Raw genomic sequence first — 19786 nt, 5'->3', positions numbered from 1 at the left:
TGATTGGTTAAGAATTTAAAACAAGTTAAAAAACTTTTGCGACTTTGACAGGTTGCTCAAAATAAAAGAGTAATCTCTGCAACGTGCCTTTTTCAATAAAGGAAAGGGATACGAGAAATAAAAAACGGAAACTCGCGAGGCCTTTTATAATCATCTGAGAACCTATCAAAACAGGATAACTGTTTAAAATTGCAAAGAAACTATTCGAAATTTTAATTTGCCCATGACGGGTAACCCGTGAAACACAACCGGTATTCTCACACTGCGTTGGAAACACTGAAAACTGTTCAAAGCTCTAAAGTTATGGACAACAAACATGGATTGTTAGTAAACCCATCGGAGTATTCGCGTTCTACTAAAGTTTTTGACAGTGCACGCAATTTAGCCACTATTTTTGGACTATTGGAAGCCCAGAAACTTTTAAAAATATTTTCGCATTCATTCCGCCGTTCTATTCAAAGCGACGTTAAATGATCTAAAATTGGAGTTCTGTGGAGAATTTGACCTCTTTGCGACGGTTTAAACAGCTACAAATCCGTTGCTAAGATTTCAGGCATTATGGACTTGCTTCTTTTGCAAGATCACAATCGCATTTTTGAGGCTCTTTTAAAAAGAAACACTGTAACAAAAAGACTGTAAAAAAAAGCAAGAAAATAGAAAACGACAACAACAACAACAACAATTTGAACTGGAGTGACGATAGTTTTCTCAAGAAAATTTAAGGATTTCCTCACATAAGTTAGCTTAGGGAGGTACTGAGCAAGTCAGGTCCATTACCCAAAGCTAGAGTGGGATGGCTGGGAGTTTCTTTTATGCTCAAAACCATTGCATACCAATGAAAACACTGTAGTATTAAACAAAAGTTTCGCAGCATTTTTATTCACCTTGTTTTCTCTATTAATATAAGAAGGAATCAGTTGTTCATCGAAAACTATTTTATTACTCAGGACAGTCATCTTCACGTAATGCGACTGAAGTAACGGTATTCCAGAAACCATCAGTTTTTTTACAGTATGTAAATGTTGTAAGCAATGATTTTTCCAAGCCTCCTTACTGGTTTCAAATTAAATATGTCCTGCTATGACGATTTACTCACGTCGAAAGCCACAAGTTTTACTTACTTTAAAATTTAAAAAAACATAGAGAAAGTCATCAGTATAAAGCACCACTGGTAAGTGAGGGTGGCCCCTTTAGATATAATGAACTCACGGCAAGGTTTACAAAAGAAAATGGTTTTACCAGAAAGAACAACGAACATAAAAGCATCGAAGCAGCTAGGCTAAGATCGTTTTACGGCGAATCCTGGTCAGATTTGTTACAATTCACTTTCCAATCTTCCAACTGATTAAGCAGTTATTGCAACAGCCGTGTGCAGTTTGGCATCATGGGTGTGGTCATCATAGTACGGATCTCTTGCTTTAATACTCCTGAAATAAAAATAAAATAAAAATTTACAAATGTAGGATTTGCAGTACTAGGGAGTTGTAGCCTGTTCCAGGCTCCAAGATTGTAATGTGCAGCCGTGCAGTAAAAAGGTAAAAAGTGAAAGCGAAAAACACACGGGGGCTGGGGAGAGAGACCCATTTACCGGATCACACTTGTTTTTTCTAATTTTTGCTTTGCTGTTTCATTTTCGCGACGCCCCTACCACACTGTATCTGCGGATAGCCTGGCAAACAACGCCGGAAAAATAAAAGGTTACATGCAAAGAAAGTGGCGAGAAAGCCTGAAAAGAAACCTTAAATCTTAAAACAGGCCTCCCACAAAATAGAACGGAAGAAATTTACAATTATAATACAGGAATACAACGGTACCACACAGTTACTAGAGGCAGAGTTTTTACGCCAGCTACAATGTATCACTAGACCTATTAAAGCAATGAATGAGATTATCATACCTGGCTACATAAGGTTTCTGCCAGCGTAGTTCGGCGGTAGTGTTGATATCAGGGCCCATTGTATGCACACTAGTTCCTTTAGTGAAACCATTTGGTAGCTGAGTGAACACATTTCCCTCAGTGCGACCCATCCGGTCATCGCCTCGTGGATTCATGTTATAATGTCTATTTAAAAACAAAATTAGATATCGCCATAGGAATAGTGTCACTTAAGCGGTTCAAAGGCTTTTCAAGGAAGTTGCTGGGAAATAATCAGTGGAGTCCCTTAGTTTTCTCCCAACCGGCAAACCGACAAGTATACTAAAGGCACGGAGAGTGTAATGCCAAGTACACATATTTTTCACCTCTACAAGTCGCCTCGCGCCTCTTCGCTTTAATAAATGCCCTGCCTTGAAAACCGATTTTGTGAAAAAAAATCGAATATTTTGCATTCAGTCTGGCGAAAGAGGCAAAGGAGTAAGTAGGTTCTCTTGCAATTTTAATGAACTCATGTTTTATCATCCTCTAAATTATAAATACTTACTTGGCATTGTAGTGAGTTTCAAATCTTCTTAGTGAGTCCGCAGTCTCCGCTGTCTCAAAGTATTGGTCGTTATTTTCACTGTACCCAGTTAGTTCCTAAAATATTCAAGCAAGTAAAGTTAAAGTCTGTTAGGGAATTTTAAGGACTCGACACTAAGAGGTTCATAACATCTCCTTTAATACAGATTTTGAAACTGTACGCCCGGATATGTTACAAGATGAAGTGGTGCGGCAAGCAATGAGCAAGATATGCACCATTTACTATTGATGCGCTACTGCCCTTTTCATTTTCTTTTGTTGTTATTATTATTTTTTATCTAGCAAACTCATGGTAGAATTAAGTCTGTCGAGTATTGGTGTTTCGGTAGTAATTCCCAACTTTCTGTGAAAAGAACTAGCTTTATGAAGCTTATTAAAGCCTCCAAAGCTGAGCTTGCATATCTGGGAAATGATTTCCTAGGCAATGACTGAGTACTCTTTTTAATCATACTTGTCGCTAATTGACCTAATTTATTGGGAACGATGTTTATTCGGTCAGTGACATAGGCGATTCGTAGAAGAAAAAGTCAGGTTTCTCTTAACTGGAGTGGAACCTATGACCTTCTGCTCTACCATTGAGCTGCAAGAGACTCGCAGAAGGTAAGCCCATTAAACGAGGCTGATGTGACAAACATGTACATCCTGCCTGTATGTCTGTTTTTCTTGGCATGTCTGTAAGGTAGCTAATTAGCTAAGAAGATTGACCACGTTAAATAAAGAGTATTGTGTGCCTAAATGCAAAATCATTATTGCACCCATTTTCTATCGGGGTTTGTTGGGAGAAGTGAGAACTGGGCCTTTTTACGCCCCTCCCAATTTCTGAAAGAAAACTTACTTACCTTTGTTCCAGTGGAAACGTTACCCAGTCTTTCCGCTTCAGTTGGATCATTTCTCTGTTTGCCTTTAAATGATAGCTTGGCAATGCTAAAGGAAAGAAAACATGGTATTTCAGCGATAGCATAGTAATTGTCTATTCCACAATTATTCCACGAGCTCACGGGTGCTCGCATTGCGTTAAGGAGGTACAGAAAAATGGATATAAATTGAATACATCTGGCGTTTCTCTTCGCCCCTGCCAAGCGGTTCTTTTTGTTTGTATGCGGGTAAGGCCGAGCAAAAGGAATGTATTTGTTTGAGGAACGAACCAAAGAAATCTGACAACTCCTCAAGCGCTTTACGCGGCCACGAAGCCGATAGAGATTGGGGACGAGATTATTTTCGCGCGACGTTTCCCGCCCAGTCTCTCCCCATAAAATGGCGGATGAATATGGAGTTCAGATCCATTTTTTGTCAAGATTGCAAAGCTAGTATTTTAACCAATATTGCGACCACGGTAAAAGATAACTGACTGAATTACTTGTGTAGGAAGACACAATTTTCATAAAATCAACTTCACTTGTACCTGGAGAAAGTGTGTGGGTTCGTCATGTTGGAATATTCAGCCGGATCCATCTTTTTTATTCGCTCCTGGGCTCGAGGATGGACATCGCCGACTTTCGTGTATTCCTGAAAAGAACAATGAAGTGAAGAAATTCAATGACGGTAAGTTTCATCGGGAAGGTGCAAGTTTTTTTATCCGCATTCTCTCTCTAAGTATGGCAGCACTGATTTTCGCTGGTGATAGGGTTGTAGTTGTTGGTATTGTTGTTTTTGTTTTGGAAGGAGCGCGGTTTGAACCCCAAGAGGTACTCAACAAATGTTTATACGGGGAGGCTCCGCCCCGAGGTCCAACCCCTTACCCTTGTATTTACCATTTCTCACGAAAAAGGTACCCCTAGTTTCGTACACCTTCTATTAATTGATTGACAAATGGTACCCCTTTCACATACCTTGTTTGGAACTTTGCATCCCTTTTAACTGCTGTAAATGCGCTGCTTTTAAATAGCAATCAGTCACAAAACAGAACGTTTTCTCGTCTTTATAAAGCCATAAAATCCATCTGTTAGCTCTTTTGGGCCATTCACCCAAATCACAGGTTTCCATGCCCTTTCTTATACTTCAACGAGTAAAATCCCTACCCTTTCATATACCTGAAGCCTGAAAAAGATACCCTTTTCCAGCAGACCCCCCCTGTATAGCATATAGGCCATCATAGGAAGTACCCCCCCCCCAGGTTTGAAGAAAGATTGACCGTATTCAGAGCCTGCTAGAAATATTTGCAGAGTAAAATGCGAGTTAAAATTTGAACGCTGCCGCAAGAAGGCTATTTCAATTTACAAACTTTCTAGAATGGAGTTTAAAAAATTGGCCCATTTTTAGAACGGGGTATCAGTTTTAGGGCAAATTATATAAAAAATATATAAAAAAGCTAGGTATAAAAAATTGGCCCATTTCTAGAACAGGGTAACAATTTTAGGGGAATTTTTTTTAGAATGGGGTGCCAGTCTGGAGTGCCAGGCAGCACATACCCACCCAAAAAATATCCAAGTGCCCCCCCGGGCATGTACCAGATACCAGAAACAGAAATTTTTCTTTCTCCATTGCCAATTGTCTCCAACACAGCCGCGTCTTTCATTTGATGGGTGATTACACAAGAGGAAGCAATAACTATGTCCAGGAGACTTACATCATGAACAATACCCTTATAATGGACCTCACCTGCCCTACTTTTGAATAGAAAACTGGTCTTGCTTTTGTGCCATGAGTAAATCCTGTATTTCTTTCTGATCCATGAGACAAAACAGGAAGATGCTCATTTCCCTGTTGAAGTGATATTCAAGTGATTAAGAGAATGTTAATGATGGCAGATTGTTTATTTTGTTTTACTGTAGCATTGCTTAAACACAATAGCCTGGCCTTAAATCACTCTACCACGGGCTTGTCTGTCAAAACTTGAAAGATCAACATAAAAAAGTAGTAAGAAAATTTGTGGTTGTCCTTTAAAATCTTAGATCCACTTAATCCTTGGATACAAACAGCTGTAAGCTTTCATAAGTACATGTACAAAGGACCTTGATAAAAACAAAACAATTGCAGTATTTGGCTAAAAAATTATTGAATGCACACTACTTGGGTCAAATCTGTGCAGGACATAATGCATTGTAATGTTTTTAACATATTGCATACAGCTTGACATACATGAAGATATTCCACTGGCAGGAAATCCCTCTTCATGATACTAGATCCAGTTGGCCTATAAGTCCATCGTGGCTGAAAATCAAACATTACCATCAAAGAAATGTTTTGATAAATGAACAGTGAGTTATTTCTTCTATCCTTTTCTAACACTCTAATGCACATGTTGTAGTTAATTTTTACCTCAAGTAATTTTTATTTTTTCTTTGTTTAAACTTCATAAGTAGACATTAATTTTACCATATCCAAAAAAAAGGAAAAAGAAAAATTACCTGAGATAAAAAATTAACTGCAACATACATCTACAATAATTATTAATTACTTTTCCCCAGTTTTTAGTTTTTTTGGAGAGGTTCTTTTTAATTAAATCACAGACTTTAATCTCCTAGATACAACTGTATGGCTAACCTGACTTTCTCGTCCTCTGTATACTTATTGGTTATATGTATGTATTTCAGCCAGCCTGTACTTCTCTTAATGTTGGATTTATGCTAATGTCTTTCAAACAACTTGGCTCTGAGATATAATATTTATTATAAGGCTTACTGGTCCGCAGAGACTATTGAATAAATTTAAACGTTAAATCAGGGAAACAATGAATATCGATAAACAATGTTAAGAAAATCACTTTAAGTGAACATTGCATGGAGATCAGGCAAATCTCTGGAAAATCTTATCTTTTGGGGCTTTTTAATTTAAAATTTTGATCTTAAATATTATTTGTTAATTTATTGAACTTGATAATACCATTCCAATTGAATGGGTCTTAAATTATTAGAGAGCGTGATCAATTTCCTACATCTCTTATTCCCTCATGAGCTTCCATTGGGTAAAAAGTGATTGGTTCATCATTGTAAGCATGTGTGAAACCTGAGCCTTCCTTGTAACCAACAGTTTTTGTTGAGGTATCCACTAAAAGTAAAAAAATATATAGTGAAACCATTATAATGACATCATCAACTTACACAAATCACACAATGTACAAACAAAGTCCATTAAAAGTTTCTGATTCATTCATTCATAAGGCAAGAGTACTTTTAAATACTGCTAGGTTCTTTGAACAATTACTGATACCACATAACCAGACAATGTAAACTGCCTTTCACACATGTGTGTTTTAAGCTAGTACATGTATCTACATGATTGCATTAATAATTTAATTATCATTGTCACTTATCATTTATTATTATCACCTTTTTGTATAGAAAAAAATAATAGGAACTTGTACATGTACATTTTCTACACCTGAGGTATACAGTACAATTATTTTAATTGAACACATCTGAATTTCATTTTCTGTGCTTGAATTTATTAACAATATTATTATTTTCAATTTGTGGTACTTACTTCGCTGACTAGGAACTCCTAGAAAGTTTGTATGGTTTTCAGTTGACATATAGCTTGGCCCCTAAAAGAAGGAAAAGTATGATCATTATTATTGAAAATGTACAAATGCATACTTTATAAATTACTGGACAGGTATATAGTTATAAATTAATTCCAGTTAGAATATGAGTCAGAGATACATTTTTACATTTCACATATGATGTGTGTGGGATTTAGCAGCTTCATATCATATCAGGACACCAAGTGATCAACCAAATGGAAAAAGAATGAAAAAAGTGTTTTTCTGATCTTGTGTTTTTATCAAAGTTATTACCTTTTAGTAAGGTTAGCATAATTTTTCCAAGTAATTATGTTCTATGATAGACTTGGTTCAATCTACAGTCAGTCTAATTATTATTAAGACAATGTTATCTTTATAAAGGAAATATCTTCAGTTAATTATTTTCCTGTACCCCTCTAAATGAACTCTTGTTAGTATTAAGGACCTACTGTACTACAATAACTGTACTTGGACATTACTCTAGAGGTAATGTATTACATGTACTTACATGGAAAGCATTTTCCCTGCCGATTGGATCCTTGGCTTTGAGCGTGTGCAACAATGGACGATGGAATGGGTAAACTGCGCCCTTAGCCTTGGTGTCAATATGAACATCCCTCACCTACATGGATCAGATATTATTTCGAAAAGTGTTCACACAATACTTTATGTATTTAGCTGGAGAAACTTCTGAATCAACTCACAATTTTAGGGATAGGGTTACAGAGGTTGATACTGTAGTTAGTTTAAAACATACCTTGTCTGGATTATAGTTGTGTTAACCTAGTTGTGATTACCCTACAAAAAATACAGTAATAATAATATTAAAAGAAAAATGTAGGGGCTAACCTGTCTTGAACGTGGAATGGTGACAGGAATGTCTTTGACAAAACCACTTGTTGCTGTCATATACAGCCCTCTAGAGAAGGGGTCAGTGCCACTTGATCCTTTTGATGGCAAGAAGTGTTTCTTGGTAATGGATGAATAGTTGTCTGTTAAGAGACGACTGCAAGACAACAACAAAAATGCTATGAGAGTATAATAATTATTATGCTAGTACATTTGAGAATTTTGATGCACTTGATGCAAACTCGCTAGTTGTTTACATGATTCTATTGTCCACTCTCTCCAAGATCAACACTTTTAGGACCGGCACTTAAAGGGTTTGTCTAAGAGTGACGTAAGTAATTCTGCCCAGGCTGCTGTATCCTGTGCAACAAACAATAATGTGCATGCATACACCTGTACAATGATATTTGCCAATGTATGTACTATCAACAGAGTAATTTTTTCGCCGTTGTAAATACAAGAAATGCATAACCTACCCCATTGCTGGGTTGTCAAGCTCATCCAGACGTCGACTGTAATACACCCCCGGTCTAAAATTAGATTGATATCCTGTGCCGTAATGGCGTCCAGTCCTTGGAATGAAACCTTCCTTTCCATAATGAGTAGAATACTCTGTGCAATAGAACTTCATAACTCCCACATCAGCACCCTTGCTCTGTAATATGTGGGCATTTCCTGGCCCATAGGGGAGGCGTCCCATTGTTGCCTACAGTACTGAAAGTACTTTAAAACAATCAGGGCTGTCACTAAGGCTCGGTTCATACACCATACTTTTCATGAGCCGAACCTAATTCAAATTAAGGCCAACCCAAATTATTAAGATCGGTTGAATTGATTCAGATGCAGATCTTAATAGTATTTGCAGCTGAACTGAGTTCAAAATGCAAAAAATGCTCATTTACTGTCAATCTGCTTACAAATACGTTATAATAATAAATATTATGCATTAGGTTCGGTGCATGAAAAGTTTGGCGTCTGATTCAAAGCCATTCAAAGTCGCTCCAAAGGCGAAATTCCCGACTGGGCTAGGCGAAAAGAACGGCTATGCCATTCCAAATTGAAACTAGTGTTCCTAATTGATTCAGATGCCAAATTTTTCATGTACTTAATTCAATGTATTAGGTTCGGCTGATGAAAAGTTTGGCGTCTCAACCAGGCCTAATATATGAAATTTCTTAGTATATGCAATAGTCCACATTAAATTAAAATTCTAACATGACTCCAAGGCTTTCTAGTCACATTTCTATATTTGGTTTGGTTTTCTTGGTTCTTAGGTCTGATTTCTTGGAGTTGCCAGACAATAGAGTCGTGAAAAATTTGCAATTTTGTCCCTCAAGCCTAAGAATCATGTTAGAATTTTAACATATCAAACATGGGCTATTAGTAGGCGGTTTTATTTTCGTTTTGGGTCCTATGCAGAGACAGCGGAGGACATACTCATAGACCCCAGGGGAGATCCCAAGCCCTTATTAAGTGACAGCACTGGCAAGTTCATGTGACGAGGACGCCATAATAGCATTCACTAATTAATATTATCACCCATGCAGTCTCCAGTACTTCTTTCAATTCAGGTTAATTTTGGTCATTTTCAATGGAGTTGTTTTGGAAACAAGATCTTTACAAAGGATGTTTTTGATGCATAAATTAACCGTTTACATGTCAACAAGGACTTGAGCATTCATCAGTATTACTACAGTGACCTCTAAATTTTGGTCTCGATGCTTAAAAGAAACAAAAGTGAAAGAAACAGTCAAAAATGAAAAATATAAGGTGTCTTCTTTCTCATAATTAAGGACATTGGAATTTCTACTACTTGCACTGATCTATAAAGCATTGACCACTTTTAATCTATTGGCTAAGTTGACTCCGTGGCATGAAGTTCCAAGGTATAAGCTAAACTTCCTTGAGCGTTCTGTTCGCTGTTTACTTAACGTTATTTTACTTTTCATTTGAGCCCTCGGAGACTTTCTTTTCTTCTTACTGTTGTGCAGAGAAACCACGTCAGTATTACTCTTCGATTCAGCTTATTTCCGCTAAGTGTTCTTCGCTCGTATTCGCACGAGATGTTTATACAAAGATTGCTTATACGATATTGTTTTAAAGCCTTGGTTCAAATATTTTTTACAGTGTACCTACCGATACAAACTCTTTTTGTGGCAGTAATTGTTCAGCAAAATATGTTCCTTTCTTCGAGAATTTCTTTCTCATTCCAGACTACAACAACGGGGTTACCAAGGCAACTATTTTATCGCCGCTGAACACGTGTAACGTAAGCCATGCGTAACGCACTGACTGTTAAAGGCACCCCGTAACGCAATTATTAAATTCGTCTACATTTTTTGAAATTGAAAAGAATTTGAATGGACTAGTTTTTTTTTTTACAATAGCAACATTTTGGGCTTTACTTTCACTTTTGGACAACTTATGATGATGAAAGTTTTTGATTGGCGGAAAACTAGCCAGCTTGGTCGAGAACCGGAAAGAAACCAGTTTATTTTAAAGTAGACAGTCGACGGTAGCGTCTTTGTTTACATTTTTTTTCTCATTAACACACGCATTTCGTTTTCCATGGAATTACAAAATGCTGAATATTGAAGGGACATAATTATTTCTCACCGAAAATCAATCCAATTTCAGTTGGTTTATATACTTAATAGTACTGTAGTATGGGATGTTAAAAAATTTAAATTTACGTTAAATGTATGAGTTCATTTTCTCAATAACACTTTTGTCACACAGAAATTTGGCATTTCTGATGGCTGATGCTGTAATTTCAAGTTTTAATAATTACGTTGACCTTCACAACCTTTATAAACTATCAATTTGCATTCCTTCTCTGGGGAAAACATGGCGTACGCATATTTAAAGAGTCAAGTGTTACTAGATTATGCATTTTAGACATTTAAGTTCTTTCAACTTTTAAAGTCAGTTGTATCTAGCGTGATGCCTTTCCGGGTTCCAGAATATTTATAGGTACACTCTTTTAAAACTTAACTATTAGAAAGGTCTCACATGACAGCTAATGACACTGAGTCATGCAAAGTGATCGCTAAAACTTTCATTCTCTTTTCAGGCACTGCGTCAAAGATGAACGCGTCCTATCTTGAGCTCCTGGTTACCTTGGCGAGCCTCTGTTTTGTTGCTGAAAGCAGATCGTTGAAAAAATGCTGCGATAAACTGGATCCTGATGCATTCCGCAACATTGTAAGTGCATATTATTTCGTGTTTTCTATCTTTTATCTGTGAACTTCTAAGTCATGTGATAGTCTTCTGAGGAGAATACAGAACAGACACTTTCATTAGTGAACAGTCATGGTTCAATAGAATCGTGAACTTGAACGAATTTTTCACTGAACAAGTCTCGCTACTTAGTTGTACAGACCCATTCTTTAAGTTGCTTTATTTGTAAGTTGTTTCCACAGGAATAGTGTAGACTGGGGGATGACCCAGTTGAAAATTCAAGTTAGTTGACAAGCTGCAGAGTACTTGCAACATGTTTATCTTTGTCTCTTGTATTAAAGGGTTAATGATTTGATAAATCTTTGTTTTGAAAAACATTCTCTGCAGACGTATTTACACCTAGGATGCACTCTCCTGTTCCAATCCTAGCCTCGAGTTATGTAACGTAATTTCGATGGCGTGACCATTTGAATGAACTGACCCTTTTAGCAGTGCTTTTTTCAGGATTTTCTCGACTTTCAACGTTTGACTCATTCAAAAAAGTTTGAATGCCGAGCTTTATGTTCGTGGTTTAGTCAACGGATGCCGGGTTCTTAGAGAGGTATTAATAAGGAGAGTTTAGGGGGCGTCGAAAACGCCCTGTCATGATTTACCGTTCTTCTGTTAGGGTCAAACTTTTAAAATAAAATGTTTACAGTTAGCTCTCTCTAAAACTGACGTCGATGAGAGCAAATTGTCGTGTACGAGAGGTGTCTGCGCTATAGAGAGTCAAAGAAAATTATTAACTGAGAAACGGCAGGGACCAACTTTAGGCGTCCGTTTTAGAGAGGCATCCCTCTTACGGCGTTGCGTGACGAGAAAAAAACCGGCTGCGTTGGAGACTACCTTATCGAGCTGTCCGCTAAGTGCGAGTTGACTGGTATTCTTTTCACATAGATATCGAAAACTAAAGTCTGATCGGTCAAAACTGAATTACTACGCTGGCTAGGTCTGCGCTAAACTAATAGGTAATTAACGTCCTTTGGTAATTAGTCACGCAACGTGTCAATTTCGATTCCATTTCATTCAGTTGATTTTTACTGTTTCGTTTATTGGAAAGACTCTTATGGCTGTCGAATCAGCAAGAGATCTAGGAGTATACATAGATTTATACCTGACCTATGACACTCATATCTCCCACTTAGTCTCTTCCTGCTTGACTAAACTGGTTCAGATCAACCGCGTGAAATATTGTTTTGATAGAAAGACTTTGGTTTTAATTATTACATCTCTTGTCTTTAGCAAAATGCTCTACTGTTCGACCGTGTGGTCTAATACCTCATCTAAGAACATCCAAAAGCTGCAACTTATTCAGAATTTCGCCTGCAAAATTATCTGCTGCGCTCGGAAATATGACCACGTGACGCCATTACTTGACGAACTCAACTGGCTTCCAGTTAGCAAGATGCTCAAATTCAGAGACGCTGTTATGGCTTATAAGTGTGCCAGCAATTTAGCTCCTGGATACCTATGTGCTAATTTAAAAAAACGATCTTCTGTACATAATCGCACAACCCGTAATAATGAGAAGTTCGAAATCCCATTATTCAGGTCAGCCACTGGCCAACGTACCTTCGCCTATAGAGCAGTATCCCTGTGGAACACGTTGGACGAAGACCTTAGAAACGCTACAACTGTAAAGGCCTTTACGAAAACCCTGAAACTTGTAATGAATGAATGATCGAATGACAGTTAGCATTTAAAAATTATTAGCTTGTTAGATATAGCTTGCATTTATATTTGTAAATAGGTACTGAAAAACCGTTTTTTGGGAGTATTTATTAAAGTTTCAATTCAATTCAATTCGATGATACAGCTGACAGACAGTGTATAAAGTGCTTTTTCCAAACAGCTGCAGGGAGCCAAGGATATGACTTTTTTAAGGATGCAACTGTTTAATATCGAGTTTAAAAGGGGCTCTTGATTTGGCGGAACATATCATCAATACAGAACTAAATCTACAACCAAAATAACCTGTTTAGTGTCAACATGATGTCACGCTGATGTTTTTTTTGTTTGATTTGTTTTGTTTTCAGTTTTCCTTTTGGCCAGACATTAGATTTGATTTATTCTTTAACTCCAAATCATGTTTCAACTGGCAGTCATTGGATTGTTTTAAAAGAAAATTAGCCCTTCATTTTATAACTGACAGTCTCCCATTAAAGGAATTCGGCGCTTGGTGTCGCACATTTATAGGCGAAGAGTAAGAGTAGAAGACCACAAGAACACTGTACCTGTGCTTTGTGGCGCCGAATCTCTAGGATCGTTCCCTGCTTCCGAGATGTTGCTACTTATCTGATGCATCACGGATTAGTAGACTCTGCTAGCAGGCAACCTAGCGGTAGACTACGAGCAGTCTCCCTTTTTTCTTGGTCCATCGAGCAAAACGCACGAGACACGCAAATGACCACGCGGGTTACTGAAGGGGCAAGACAGGAGAGGCAACTGGCGAGAGAAGAGGCAACTCGCGAGGGGAGAACTTTCGATATAAACGGCACATTTCGTCTAAAATAAGACGCGACTTAGCTAAGACGCGTCTTATTTTAGAACAGCCCTTAACACCTGTTCTTAGATAAGACGCGTCTTAGCTAAGACGAGAAAAACTTCGTATAAATGACCTTCGCGTCTTACATAAGACGCGAACGCATGGTACGCATGCGTTAATTTTTGGCGGGAAAATTTTTGCGCCTTGTTGGTTGCCGTTGCTACGGGCAACACTCACATGAAAACGAGTCAAGAACAGAAATAAGACGCGAACCATTTATACGAGCTGTTCTTGTCTTAGATAAGACATGCTCGTAAAAAATGGTACAGTTCGCGTCTTATTTAAGACGCGTCTTATGTAAGACGCGTCTTATTTTTCCTCGTATAAATGGCCCTAATGTATCTTTGATTGACTATTTCGGCTTTTGTCTTTGTGGGTTCCTATGAGGAATTCTAGATCATAGAAGGTACAATCTGTTTTATAATTTACATTCTCGGTCTTTTTACTTCTGTTTTGGCAAATTAGACTCAACTGATCGCAAGTCGTGGTTATCCTGTGGAGGAACATTCTGTGAAAACCGAAGATAATTTCACTCTCGGTGTTCAACGCATTCCGCACGGACGGACACAGACAGACCAACCTCTCCTTAAACCCGTGGTGTTTCTACAGCATGGGCTTCTGGCAGATTCCTCAACCTGGGTGCAGAATTACCCGCACAATAGTCTGGGGTACATCTTAGCGGACAGTGGTTTTGATGTTTGGCTTGGAAACGCCCGGGGAAACCGATACTCCAGACATAATACAGTCTATAAGCCATGCCAACGAGAATTCTGGGACTGGAGGTGAGTTTGGGTGGAATGGTGTATGGCCGTCAGTACAGGTTTTCCACTTTTGTGGACGCGTGAGGAAAGGCTGATATAGGCGGGAATCTTAATCCGATGAATCGCTCGTATTATATAGTGTGTGCTCTGCAAAGTTCATTCACATGAAAACATTGGGTCTATTACAGGCGTCATAAGTAATGATAAATGTTTCATGGTTTTGAACAATATGGGACCATGTATTGTTCATTACAGTGGCCGACCAATCGTTTGTGGATAGGTTTAGCAGCTGTTTTTTATGGTTACGCAAGCCTCCTCTTCAACGCTCGTTGGCGAAGAATGCGTGACGAAACAAAAGGACTTCAGCCTAGAAGGTAGATCTTCCGGTCTCCTTTAGTCAAGAAGTCTCCTTTTACCTTTCTGGGAAACTGCCCACCTACCCCTCCCCTAAGCCAACATTTCGCCTTAGTTGAGAAGTGAGTATTAATGTTTGCTTAGAGGAGGGGTAGGTGGGCAGTTTCCCAGAAAGGTAAAATGATCCGAAACAATCGATAGTTACAAGGATAACGAGCCACTTTAGCCAAGTGGAGGCTCATTTAGGCTTGTCAAGCAGTCCATCCCACTGTAGTATAGGGCCGTGTGACGATCCAGGCAAACGAATTAATCACCGCAAAAGCCACAATGCACAGCATTTACGTACAATAAAAATTATACCGGGTAAATCATGATTTTTCAGTTGAAAAAGTAGCGAACACTTTTTACTTCCATTACACGTTAACCCAAAGTTTCTCCTGTCTCTCCTTAGCTTTCAGGAAATGGCGAAGTATGACCTTCCTGCCATGTTGGAATATGCTTTAAACATCAGTGGTCAAGCCCAACTTTTCTATATTGCTCACTCCCAAGGAACTCTGACAGGTTTTGAGGCCTTTTCGACGAACCTCAAGTTAGCGAAAAAAGTGAAACTGTTCATTGCGTTAGCACCAATCTACTGTTTAAACCATACCTCAGCGTTTGCAAGAGATGTGGCTTTTACCCTGTATCCTTTCGAGGTAATAGAGCTTAAACACAGTCAAACTAGTGCGAAACTATTGGCTTGATATTAGATACTTAACATTTGCAGTATCTTACTTGTCATCACCTCAAACTGTATTTGTTAAGTCAAGTTTAGCTTATTTTGTCACATGAAAATAATGTAATAGCGATATTGAAACGCTGTGCAAAACTTCAGCTTGGTTGGTCTTCTGCCTAGCTATTAGATAACAGGTTATGCGTGAGAATGTATATAGTTACTAGGGGCACTAAAGCTCAGAGAAAAAATGGGCAAATAACGTATGAATGATTTCGCCAGGCAATAAGGCTTAAAACTTTCAATATGTATTATATTATTTTTTAATATAACTTTGGCTTAGAAAGTATAATCCAGATATATTCTTTAATGGGATCTTTTTACCCCAATATTGACTGAGAAAAAGCCCCTGTATCAGTAATCTTGTCATGTTAAATTTTTGACCCTTTTTTTAAAGGAACTTCTTCATCCCCTCGGCGAGTACGAATTCTTGTCAGGTCGTTTCCTGGAGTTTCTGATAGACATCGGATTTTGTGGAAAAAAGTGGTCGGAGCATTATTGCTATGACGTGGGAGGAATTATCTTTGGTTTTGATGACCCTAACAATAACATGGTGAGAAATGTGACCATCTGCAAAATCTAGCTTACTTAGGAAAATAAGTTGTATTTGCTTGAGAGTAGCATTGACCCTCCTTTTTGAACCAGACTTAGTTAATCGATAAAAATCGATATCGGAAATCAATCGATGTCATCGATATTAATCGATCTAATTCGCTGATTAATATTGATTGATATCGGAAATCGGTAGAAATCGAAGTCACAGGAGAAACAATTTATCGATTATTATCGCTTAACAATATCCATAAAAGTCGATAAAAAATCATCATCGATTTCTATCGAAAAATCGATATTAATCGAAGTCACAACTTTTTTTCGACTCTAGTAAGAGACCTCTAAATCTTCATGTGTTATTTTGGGTGGTCTTGTACCGGTGGTTCGACTGTGTCACCTCTAGATACTGGCTCCATTTCTGATGTGTTTCTCTGGTGGATTTTGTCATCCTCGAAGCGAATAGCGTTGCTTTTAATAATTTTATCAGTTCGGAACTGACATACATAATTCACAATGTTTTCGTTACATGCAGAAAGATCCAAAACTACATATTAATTAGGACTTTATTCCATCCTTACTAGAGCCGTGTGCCGATTTATTTGTCGAATTGGCCAGCGGGTACTTCTTTCAAGAACATCATTCATTTTGGACAGGTTTGTATCGTGTCTGCAAGTTTGCTAATTCTTTTCCCATTTGTTTTGTGTTCTACATTTCTAAACTATTTCAGTTGTCGTTGTTGGATTAATGCAGGTATCAATGCTTGGACGGAGAGGAGGGGTACGGGTATGGGTTCGGCATATGAATTTTTCTGCATTTTGGGGGTCAAATTCCCGAGCCTTGGGACTCAAAAACAGTTCACATTTGATCAAATATCCCTTTCTGAGGTTTACAAAACCGCAGTTTGGGGCAAAATTTGTGGCCAAAATCCCCAGAAGTCCCCAGAGAGGGGACAGAGGAAGTGTTCAAGTGCGACACTTATGCCAGTAAGCCACCCCATCCCCCCCCCCCCCCCCTTCTCTCTTCCCCGTCTAGAAACTGCTACCTGCATAATGAGCGAATGTTCGGAGCAACCTCCTCCCTTGGTATTAACAATGCTGGGCGTGGTCCGTTTACGTGCTGGGACATGAAAAGCTGTGTGCTGGAAACTAGCAAGAAGCGCGAGCGGAGGATGATGGGAAGACCGCGGAGCGCAAGCGGCGGGGAGTTTCCTTCGCCCCCGCTTTACCTAATTATTAAATAAAATGTCCCCAAAATAAGCGGTTGCGTGCAACTTGGGACGAGGCAGTCTTCGGAGACAGAGACATAAGTTGTTCGTACGCCTTTTTTGCGGATTGCCCACATTAACGCAGCAATTTCGCCAAAGAAACCGCTGTGGTTTATACGAAATACATTTTAAAAATTGAGAGAATCGGTTAATTTGAGCTTTGGCGCACCTATCTCTCTGCAAGTAACACTCCAGGAAATACCCGCTATTAAAGGCTTCACTTGTGCATGATTGTGCTGGGCTGCAAAAACGCCAATGAGTCAAACCATTGTTTTGTGAAATATCCATCTTTTAGAAAAAGGATGTTTCAGAGTATTCAATATACCAGTTCATAATTTCTAGCTGATAATGGCTAATTCTGCTATATATACTTGATCAGAGAATGAGAATTATGTGTTAATGGCACAAAAAGTATACAAAAGGATTCGCCTACCGTACACAAAAAAGGCAGCTAATGTATTGAATTTGTGCACATATTTTCTTTGTTATTAGAGATTCTTTCAGCATGCGCAGTATGTTAAAGCAAACTTTCGTGGTCTCACTTGTAGCCTTCTAAAGGGCCTGTTTGCATGGAGGTCGGGGACACCAGGTAGCTGAGGTAACCCGCTCTGGTGGGGTAAAAAAATAACCCGCGTTTACTTTCAGTTTTACAACCCCGACATCCCGGGGTGCACTTTCTCCCGGTTATTGAGTGGTCGCTAAACACGTAAACAAAACAATGGCGGGCAAAAGCTTGGCGCCTCGGCGGGTCACCCCATACCTATCATGCAAACGTGAACAAATTAAAATGAGCGATTATATTATATATCTAAGTGGGTTACCTCACCTACCTGGGGTCCCCCACCTCCATGTAAAAAGGGCAAAAGAATGTGATCCCGTGTGTCTAAGCAGATTGATTGATTGATTGATTGATTGATTGATTGATTGATTGATTGATTGACAGATCATAGTGGCGGGAAGGTGTCAGAAGTTTGATTACGGAAGAGAAGGAAACTTAAGGCATTATCATCAGGTGTGTTTACCCATTGTTGGATATTTTTCATTTATTAGATTGTGGAATGATGAAAATATCAAATAGTATAATCACGTGTATCCGGGTTTTTTTGAAAACGTAGATTTTTTTTTCTCCGTTTTAGCCTTCCGTTTACACGTAAACGGCGTTTTCGGGAACCAAAAACGCTGCTATAATATCGAAAACTGTCCCCGTAGTGGAGTTTCTTGAATACGCCAACCTATATTATCGTTTTCGTGCGGAGGGACGGAAGCGGAGGTTTTTGAATACTATGATGTAATACACCATCTGGTGCATGCCCTGTAAGGGATGCTAACGTAATTCCATTGTCTTAGCGTTTTCGTGAGGAGGGGCGAAATGATTCGAATACGCTACGTGTCCGTTTTTAGTTAGTTAGTTTGTTTGTTGTTGTTGTATTTTTTTACGTTCCTGTTTCCTGTTGCAGTCGTAGTTCAGTAAGGATCGAAATGCACCAATCACAGCCAACCGTTGCGATACAACAGACACTGCGTATTAAATCACACAACCTCTTCCTCATCGCCTGGCGAAGACTAGTAAGCAATTAAGACGTTGCGTTGCGATCTAAATCCCAGGGCCGGGTTGCTGATGATAACCTAGGCTTGCGCACCGGGGGTGCGATATTTGAATTCAGATATGAAAGCTTAAACAGCAAACTTAGTTTAATTCTTTTTGTCTACACTTTGGTGATTGGATGCTCTAAAAAAAAAAGGGAAAATGTTGAGCCCAGGTGACAATATCGTGAGACAAACGATAACTTCATTATACAACGTAGCACTCTTATTTATTTGGTATCTCAAAGTTTCACGCAGTTTATTGTCTTGAAAACTATGTTTCTATTTTTCAGGGCACTCCACCGGTCTATGACGTGTCTAAAATGACCACACCCACGGCTTTTTTCTACGGTGGCAAGGACGGACTTTCCAACAAAACCGATGTTCAAGCTTTAGCAGCCAAGATATCCAATCTTGTATTCGATGATTACATCGCGGAATATAATCACATAGACTTTATCTTTGGAATAGATGCTCCCAAACGCCTGTACAACAGGATTCAAGACATACTGGAGAAATTTCTGTAAGAAGAGGAATGAAAATGTCAAGTGAATTATTCAACTCGTCAGGCTTCTACGATTGATATAAATCGACAGCATAATGAAAATAACAACTGGATGAGGTTGGAATGAGGTTTTGAAACAAAATTTGATTATTTATATGTATGTGAAATATAACAACACGTTTAATCGTTGTCGTTGCCGTCATCTCAATCGCGTGCCCCCGGCCGTTCTTTCTCGCAACCATATTACTTCAAAGCGCCTGCTATTAACAGGGAGTTTAAGCAACGATGACGGCGACGTCAAAGAGAACGGTAAAAAAGAAATAGGTTTAGATAACCAACAAAGCACAAATCTACGAGCGAAGCGAGCCGAGTTGTAGTCTGGGGAGGAAGTCCACCGTTTGGCTCGCGGCGTTTTTTGTCTTTTTCCCTCAATGTGCAGCCTAGTCCCAGGCTACTCTTTG

General features: G+C 38.7%; 2 protein-coding genes across 2 annotated transcripts; one reads left to right on the top strand and one right to left on the bottom strand.

The window, feature by feature from the left end:
- Positions 1-1335: 1335 nt before the first annotated feature.
- LOC140935732 (stabilizer of axonemal microtubules 4-like) lies at positions 1336-10010 on the bottom strand. Its single transcript, XM_073385301.1, has 13 exons — positions 9906-10010; positions 8246-8492; positions 7770-7926; positions 7429-7542; positions 6881-6941; positions 6333-6445; positions 5537-5608; positions 5057-5158; positions 3861-3964; positions 3298-3382; positions 2421-2515; positions 1898-2062; positions 1336-1427 (listed from the first exon to the last, which is right to left on the bottom strand). Exons 2-13 carry the CDS (start codon positions 8467-8469, stop codon positions 1346-1348), a joined length of 1374 nt encoding a protein of 457 aa, XP_073241402.1. The 5' UTR covers positions 8470-8492; positions 9906-10010; the 3' UTR covers positions 1336-1345.
- A 605-nt stretch (positions 10011-10615) lies between these two features.
- Positions 10616-19600, top strand: LOC140935731 (gastric triacylglycerol lipase-like). Its single transcript, XM_073385300.1, has 8 exons — positions 10616-10742; positions 10843-10973; positions 13999-14315; positions 15100-15343; positions 15818-15973; positions 16554-16625; positions 18180-18248; positions 19114-19600. The coding sequence occupies exons 2-8, from the start codon at positions 10857-10859 to the stop codon at positions 19345-19347; spliced, it is 1209 nt and encodes a 402-aa protein (XP_073241401.1). The 5' UTR covers positions 10616-10742; positions 10843-10856; the 3' UTR covers positions 19348-19600.
- Positions 19601-19786: the final 186 nt, after the last annotated feature.

Source organism: Porites lutea, chromosome 4, assembly GCF_958299795.1.
Source record: "Porites lutea chromosome 4, jaPorLute2.1, whole genome shotgun sequence".
Taxonomy (NCBI): Eukaryota; Metazoa; Cnidaria; class Anthozoa; order Scleractinia; family Poritidae; genus Porites; species Porites lutea.
Note: the sequence above shows the minus strand (reverse complement) of the source record. Positions and strands in the feature narration are given on the sequence as shown.